The following is an 8,581-nucleotide window of genomic DNA, read 5'->3' on the forward strand; positions in this document are numbered from 1 at the left end:
AGCATGAAGCAATTTCACTCAGACTGACAAATAAGTAAGGGCAAGGATGCTGCATTTGAAATTCAGAGATAACTAAATAGAAGCAAAATCATATTTAGACATGATAGGACCTGGAAACAGGTTCTCTTCCACTCTTAAGCTGAAGCTAAGCAGTCATGATATGATCAAACGGGTTTTCACTTTTGCCTTGTAAATAAAATCAAAGGGCAACAGTCTTTTTTCTTTGACGTCTGCAGTTAATAAAGAAAGAATAAACATTACCCACTCTTACATGAGGAGGGAGGAGGAGAGAACATTTCTTAATCTCTTTCCAAAGAGGATGAACATACAGCATGTTTCCACCCCACGTGCCCCACGAAGCACAGGGATCCAAGTGTATCTCAACCAGAGTTAATCAGGGCTTGGCAACAGCTCTACAGCACAGGCGGGTGCTGCTACAACTGGAGCTCGCAGAATGCAGAGGATGCTCACTGGGGAGCTGGGACACGTACACAGGTCTGAAGAAGCCAAATGCACACAGAAGCATTTACCAGTTAAGGTGGCTGTAAAAGACAGTGGCAGAGCAGGTGTAAAGCCCCCATCCCCCTTGTCACGCCTCTGAGATGCTCTCCAGATTATCTCTGGTCCAAACATCTGGAGCTTATAAAGGGACAATGAGAACGCAGTGCCTCACCAAAGCAGGTGAGACCCAACGCAAGCCAATGCTCCCTTTCCTCCGGGTCACTCAGCCATGAGATTGTTTTTCTTCAAAAATGTTGTTATTTTTGAGCAGAATATTTACATGTCTGACTCTAAATAGGCTCTGGCATTTCTGCCAGGGAATTGGGCACACGACTGCAATCCTGAAGGGTGACGGCAGCATCCTGGCTGCGCTCGCTCTTCCTCCTTTCCAGGCATTTCCAGCGATGCAGGCAGGTCACAGGGATTGGGTTCAGGAGGGACAGACCTTCAGAAATTCAATATGCTCTCCAAAAGTCAGAAAGGAAAAAAACAGCATGGTGAAAAGGCCAAGGAAGAACAAAAAGGCTGGGCAAGGCCAAGCAAGAGAAAGCAAGGATGAGTAAAGCCTGCAGAAGGGTCTTTGAGGAGAAATGCCTGATGTCAGACAAAGCCTAGAACCCAACCTGTGGGGGGACAGGAGATGCTACCTTGAGGAATCTGCCTATTAAGGGCTACAGTCCTCTTCTCAGAGGACATGGAATGCTAGCCTCTGGCCTGAGGGGTTTAGGTGGTGAGGTCTGTCCAGGTGTGTCAGTAGGAACTCTGCAATGCTGAGAATACATACTGTCCAAACCTGTAGTATCTTAACATAGGTGCCATGAAAATATTAAATATTTCTTTGGAGAAGAAAAAAATACAGAAGAATACGAAGCCAAGACACACGTTTCTTTAGGGAGTAAAATGTGCCCCTCCAACACTGTGATTGTAGAGTATATTTATACCGTGTTTCAAAAACATTTGTCAAGCATATCGAAAACCCAGAAGTTCCCTGTCACACAGCTTAATTCCTTATATTCTGTCTATATGCATATATAGGGCCAGTTTGTTAGGGGGCGGAGGTGTGTAGCAAAGCTCAATCTAGCGAGACATGACACCAGAACGGTGAACAATAAAAGCAAGTGCAGCATATGTGCTGGACATTTTGTGAAAATAACCCAGCTACAATCTCGACTTCTGCAAATTTCCCTGCGCAGAACTTGGTAACTCAGTTTCTGCTGCGATTCAGCTCAGCCAGCAATTAGGGTGTTCACAATCCTCCTAACTAATATTTATTCAGGAATTCAGAGATTCTAGGAAACATATCTTTACTTTTCAACTCTTTTTCAGCTCAAGAAGCTGTAATCTGGGGATTTTTTCTCTCCTTTTCTTAAATGTCAAGGCTTTTTTTTCTGTCTAGCTGTTAAGATTCTCTATGGCTATAAGATCTGAAATGGTAGCAATAATTATATTTCCTATTTTATTACTCATAATTTCCCCCTTTGATCAGAACTCTATGCCCTTTAACCGCATTTATATGGTCATCCTGCACACAACTTCTAAACAGAGCCATTTTCCAAGGAAAAACTACAGGAGCTGGGTTTCCCTTTACAGCACACACATGGATTCCCATACATTTGGCACCAATTTTGCTTACGATCATCTCATTCTTCCTTTTTATATTTGTTTCATTCAAAAAGCAACATAAAACTCCCCATCCTCTGGGAAAGGCTCTCCTTGCTTCTTACTGCCTTCCTTCATCCCTCCCACAGCACGTCCGCCCAGATCCAACCCACTCTTCCCAAAAGACATCACCAGTGAGCACAAGAAACATCCCACAGGTAAACCATGGGTCTCCAAGCTATGACGAACATAGTCTGCAAGCCTTGTATCAGCATGAAGCCTAGGAAACTTTTCTTACATAGCCTTCTTGTTCCTCCTCAGGCCCAGGGCAAGCCCAGTTTGCAAAGAGGCAAGGCCCCACTTGGCAGTGCCCAGTCCTGTCCACCTGGCACAGGTGGCCATGCAACGGGACCCGTGTAAACAGGAGAGCACTGCCTGGGTCCATAGGGTTGCTAATGATGGTAAAACCCTGATGAACTTCACAGAACTCAAACAGAGCTGCTTTTGACTTAGGCAACGCACCTGAAAGCAGCATTTGTTTCAGTCAACTTCCTAAAAGCAATGGTCTCAGGAAACGACACAAGCGGCCCAGCTCAAGAATTTGCAGTTCTTTGGAAAAAGAACATGGACCTCTGAAAGGCCATCCTTAGGGTAAGTGTTTTATTTGGAGAAGCCTAGGCGAAGCCAAATTCAACACAACTGGTGCTGGATTCCCACCCAAAGCCAGCACGCGGCACAGGCAGAGCCAGCGGCTGGGAGGCTCCAGTCAGCTCAGTCCCACATGGTGTGGGAGCAAAGGAGAGCGGTTTGTCCCCAAGTCCTTTTGCTAACAGCTTTGCCTGACAGACTTCAGTCTCAGCTCAGGGCACAACCAGTCAACGCAATCTCACTGCACTGCTCTGTCTGCCCAGCCAGGTGAGCCAGACATTCACGACTCACTCACAGGAAAATCTGCTGCTGGAAAGAGGTAGGTGCAGCCAAAAGAACTACAAGACATAGATTAAAAAGCTCTAGCAGCTACCACTATATTTTGCGGACACCTCAGACCAGTAGCAACAGGCAGACTTCCTCGGCTTCCCAAAACATCGCCGGCTGCTGCAGGTGAGCCCGGCTGGGAGCTGCTTGGGCTCCTGAGGCTGGGAAAGCAAAGGAGTTGGGCACAGTTTTACCAGGGTTCCTGATCAAAAATACCTGTCCATTTCCACAGCCATGAAAAGAGGTGCTCACAAATATGAACAAATCCACAAGAACGGGGACAGAGAATCGTCACGCTCCAAAACCTGCAGTCAGCTCAGTTCAGACAGATGTGGAAGGCCAACAGCACAGTACTCAGGTAATGGCACAGTGACAAATAACAGTTTGCCTTAGCTATTGGTAAATACAAAGACAAATTCCTACAGCTTTTTCACTGGTTACCATTAAAAGACTATGCTGAAAAGCAGTACAGAGATAGAGATCAGAGGCCTATTTTTGTTTCTACGTCTTGATACCCGAGACTTTGATGGGGTAAGTTTATTAGCATATGATAAATTGCTCTTTAATCTGGTGTAGTTATAATTCTAGAGAGAGGTTCAGTGGCTTTGCTCTCAACCAAAAGTATTTCTGTGAAGAAACACTTGTTTTGCTGGGAAAGGGTAAGAACAAAGCTGTTTGTAAACAAAGCTGTAAAAGGAGAAGTCTGTCTCCCATGAAGCTCAACACTCCCTGAAATAACTTTCTGCAGAAAGCTACCATTACCTGATGTGAAAAATTTCTTTGAAACCAGCAATCCTGAATTACACAGAAATGCTCAAACAGGGCTGCACAGTACATCGTTTGAACTGGTATCTTTTAATTTCCCACCTGATTGGGTTGAAAAGGTTTGTGGGTTGGAAAGTGCGGAAGGAGAAACTTACTGAAAATTGCAATCTGGGATCAGATTAAAGAGGGAGATGATACAGGGAAAATCTTCTTCATAAACGGATTTCTTTATCCAGAATGAACTGACAAGGTCCTGTGAGGGGAGGAAGGATATGTGCTTTGTTAAGACAGAAGATGGTAGGAAAAACTATGCCTGAAACCACTTCTGAAGGCAGTTCTTACAACACAGCTCCTTTATGGGTGAGATACTGAAATCACTTTGAAAGAAATATTATCTCCTAACACTGAAGCTCCTGGACAGGGCGCTACGTCGTCATATCCATGAAACACTAAAAACACCAGAAGCAACCATCCTGCCCCACCTCTCAGTTCATCCTACCTTCACGTGGCTGGCTGGCCGGCCCTGATACCTCTCCAGAACCCAAGAGAGTCACGCTCAATATATTCCTTTCTACGGAAGCTGAAGACACAACACCCATGACATATGTATACGTTATACAATATGTACATTGTCTGTGAAAGGAAGGCTTGAACTGTAATGCTACTGCTAAAATGGATCAAGTCAAGAACTCTTTTCACAAGCTTTAGAGAACACAGCTTTCCAGCATTACACTAGGCTTCCTCTGACCTCCTGGAGCAGCTGGGGAGAGCCCGCCCCACACTGCCCCATTTTTTGAAGAGCTCTCTCTCTGCCCGTGCTCCTGGTTGGGCTCTGAATACAGGGAGCAAGGGAAATGCTGCTGCATTTGTCTCTTGTGCACTTGCACACAAAGCCATGCTTAAGCACACAGGCTCCTAGAACGGACATGGAGAACCTTTCCTCTTCTGGGCACGTGTCGTGCTGGAAGCGAGCCCTGAGATCTGATACTACATACTTCTGTTGTCCACCCTGGCTGGCATGTCATTATCCGGGCTGTCCTATCAAGGAGAACACAAGGGGCTTGTAAAACGAGAGAGTCATGCTTTTACTTGTCTCCATGGACGCTCTCCATTAGGAAGGGATGCCAGGAGAACTAAAATCCTACTGGTGGGAAGAGCGGGGGCTTTGTGGGAATGGTTGCTGCGCTCCTGACACAGAAATGAAGGTACAAATTCAGCGGGGCAGGCTTGGCTATCATGGGATGCCTGCTGGAAAACAAAACAGCACGTGAGAAATACACAAAGAGACAAAGTGCAGGTGAGGACCATAAAAACCCAGCACTGGGCAGTTGGTAAGCCCAGGACCTCCCATTTACTTGCTATGCACCGTAAAGGGGTGGGGGTGGGAGTGGAGAGCGTGCGCTGGGGATCGGCAGTTTCACGCTGCTCACCCAGGAAGTTATTAACTTGCGTGTTTATGGGCAACGGCACAAACTATTTGTGGTCATGGGACCCTGTGTAAGGAAAGGATTGCAAGGTTTTCATAACGCTCTTCAGTTAACTTGGTTACCCACACAACAATGGCTTTCTGAGAGGCCAACTGCTGCTAAAAACTGGGGACGGGCTTCACTTCCAGAGGTATTAAACTATGAAAATATCTAACCATAACAGTAAGCAGCTATAAAAAGAGCCCTGTTTATTTCACATGATTTCTTCGTATGCCACAGCGCAATGAGAATACTTCAGCTCAATGACAACATGGCAAATGGGGAAAGATTAACTGTTTAAGTCAGCACTTGCTCATCAGTTCATCTCTGTTTGGTTTCAGTGACTTTTAGTCTTCTGAAACCACAGATTTCTTTAGGATGAGGAGGCGGAACAACACAGAAATTCCAGTTCTTAAAAATTAAATTCAAAACTAACCTGATGTTAAGCTCAGCCCAAGCAGACACCTTGAAAGGAGAAAGCAGCAATGAATGAAACAAAGCAACGCCACAAGTTTTAATTCCACGTGGCGTACGTTGGGTAGCGGGCCACAAACCTGCCTACCTCAGCAGGACCCCGGCGTCTCCCATCTGCACACTGCAGATCGCATCCAGTAGCTTTTCTGCAGTGGTGGAGCAGCGCAGAGCCCTGCGTGCTGCACGGCAGGCAGCCACAGCTCACACCTGCAGAGCACGCAAGGCCTCACCTCGCGCTTCCAGAACCGGGGTACAGCAAAAAGGGGGGGAGAAGGAAGATGGCAACGGTTTACTGGGAGACCTGCGCCACTCCACAGAGGACACTTCCACCCCTGCTAATCCCAGCTCCTTAAAGCAACTCTCAGTAAGATAATGAATCCTTTAAATGTTACATCTTGTGTCGTGCATTATTGTGGTGCAGCAACTCTCCACATCAAACAGTCATCAGCGCTCTTACAAAGTGGGCTTATGAGAGACCGGCTGAAAGGCGCTGTGTGAAAAGAAGTGGAAAATTAAAGCTGAAGCAGTCGAAGAAAGGGCTTAATTTACTGGCATGTACAGTATGCAAATGAGATTACTCTCAGCTTAACTGCATCATTTATGTCCATAATAACGGCATCATCATTACAGGGCTCAAATTAAATTACACCATAATTAGCATATCAAAGTGATTGGTTAAAGTTTAAAACAAATACCCAATTTTGTTAATGAACAGCTGTAATTGTCATGTACACTTCAATGAAAACTCCCTAAACAAATATATGTTTTAGAACAGAGAAAGATTTTGAAGCAGACAGGTCTGCAGCGGAGGTAAATTGCCTAAAAAGGAATGACACCGACTATTCTATTAATGGTAATGTATGCTCATCGCTCCCAGGTAATAAAGCATCCCATCCGTGCCTCCTGCCCTGCAGCAGGGCCGTGTCACTCCATCCCCAGCAGCCCACACCGTGTGACACCGCAGCACGCCAGGCAGCACGCAGCTCCACCTGCTCTGACCACATCTCCACAGCACTTTCCAAGGCAGAACTGCACCGGCAAAGTTTTTGCTGTTCTCTCATTAAAATAAATAGGGAGGTGGGACCGGCGGGTTTGTCACTGTCAGGCTGACAGTCGCCGACGCATTTGTGTCGATCAATCAGCACAGCTGCACACAGCAAGTGCAGAAGAGGAGCAGAACAGTGCTAACACCACACAGAGAGGGCAGGGGCTCCCGAGCACCCGGAGCTGCACCGCTCCGTCCCCAAAATGCCAGCAGTGCTCCGCTGGGCCCGGTGCTGCTGCCCGGAGTTATGGCAGGCGACACCGGGAAATATATTTGGTGCTAAAATTGGGAATGCACTTTCAAATATACTTAACAAGGAAATTGAATGTCTTATTAAATCCGTATTATCAAAACACTGTTCAAAAATTTAAAGAAAGTAGCTTTTCATTTTATTCATCGAGGAATCCATTAAAGCCTAAGCTCTGAAGTAGTATGTAAATTATGTGCCTTTCAAGGTAGAGCTAGGGCAAATTCACTCCATCAACTAATGATGAACCTCATTATGTGCAGGGAGTATTCATAATGAGGAAACAAGCCACCCGCCATTCCACGTTCCAACATAAATCCCTGCAAAATGTGAATATCTCCACGTCTAATTAAGGGCCACTAATTCCTACCATCCCCTACACGGCCCAAAAAGCAAAAGCTACAAATGTGCTTTAAAACACATCCTTTGATTTTTAAAATACACATTTATTTGTGTTTACCACAATGAGATGCAATTAAAAAAAAAAACACCAAAAAACATTCCCAGTTTTACAGGATAAAAGTTTGGGAATGCAGAAGTTTACTGACATTGCCTGACCCGGCCTCACATTTTCAGAAGGCTTCTGCCCAGCAAAGGTCAGGCTGAACAGCTCAGCAGAAACACAAATAAACAGGCAAAGAGCAGAAATGTGCGAGTACCTAAGGAATAACATTTAAAGCAGGGCAAAAAAAAAAGAGGAGGAAAAGCTGAGCTGCCCGGTTCTGCTCTGGAACTGTGACTTCCTTAAAAAAAGCACAGAGATCCCAAAATCAATTGGGGGAGGCTGGCAGCAGAGGCAGGAAGAGGGAGAGCCAACTCTGCTGCCAAGTTCACAACAGGTACTGAGAAGGTTTGGGATCAATGCTCAGTTTAGGCAGAAGCTGCTTCCTTCCTTCAGCCCTGTGAGAAGCGGGGACTGAAGGCAGAGCTGCGTAACACAGGTTTGATGAAGGGCGCCCTTCCTCACTTATCTAGCTGTGCTATTTATGCCCGCTCCTACAACAGCAATGCATTTCTCATTGAGTTACATAATGCCGGGTGCATCCGTCCCCATGCAGCCATTCGCTCTCACACTGCATTATGAATTCGCTGCACTTCTGGCAGAGGAGCGGACAGGTTGCCGACTGATTCCCCTCGGCACGCCGTGCTTCTGTGTCACTGCTCTGTGCAAGCGTTTCCCTACATCTCCAAACCCAACCCAGAGGCACGGCAAAGCCTCACAGCCTTTCCGTTTGCAGGAAGAGAAACCGTCCTCCGGAGCCAAATCACAGAGAGCCTTCAAGGAAAGAGAGCCGAGAAGGCACGGCGGGGTGGCCTGGGAAACAGGGTGAGTCCTGGGGGGCACGTGGGCAACCACAGCAGCCTTCATGTTACAGCACCCGAAAAGTTGGGAGTACTCCTGTAAAAATATCCCTCACGTTCCACAGCCCTGGAACGGTTCATTTAGAATTCACAGAAATTCAGAGCCGCTAAGAGGAATACGTGCCCATCAGATCGTAAATGCAAAAA

The 8,581-nt window shown here is 46.3% G+C and overlaps 2 protein-coding genes across 8 annotated transcripts in view; one reads left to right on the forward strand and one right to left on the reverse strand.

The window, feature by feature from the left end:
- FOXP1 (forkhead box P1) overlaps window positions 1-8,581 on the reverse strand; it is a 337,019-nt gene that overhangs the window by 166,083 nt on the left and 162,355 nt on the right. The window lies entirely within an intron of this gene.
- Window positions 7,779-8,581, forward strand: part of LOC122185238 — an 11,309-nt gene continuing 10,506 nt past the window's right edge. Inside the window, exons 1-3 of one of the 4 annotated variants that reach the window (XR_006180803.1) lie at window positions 8,032-8,188; window positions 8,311-8,399; window positions 8,500-8,581. Coding sequence is in view for 1 of the 4 variants with exons in the window: in XM_042880834.1 (XP_042736768.1) it covers window positions 8,059-8,188; window positions 8,311-8,399 (219 nt within the window). In the remaining 3 variants the exon portion in view is untranslated. The other 3 variants (XR_006180802.1, XR_006180801.1, XM_042880834.1) reach the window with 3 other exon arrangements.

Source organism: Lagopus leucura, unplaced genomic scaffold, assembly GCF_019238085.1.
Source record: "Lagopus leucura isolate 7727_CA_CO unplaced genomic scaffold, USGS_WTPT01 Super-Scaffold_100028, whole genome shotgun sequence".
NCBI lineage: Eukaryota > Metazoa > Chordata > Aves > Galliformes > Phasianidae > Lagopus > Lagopus leucura.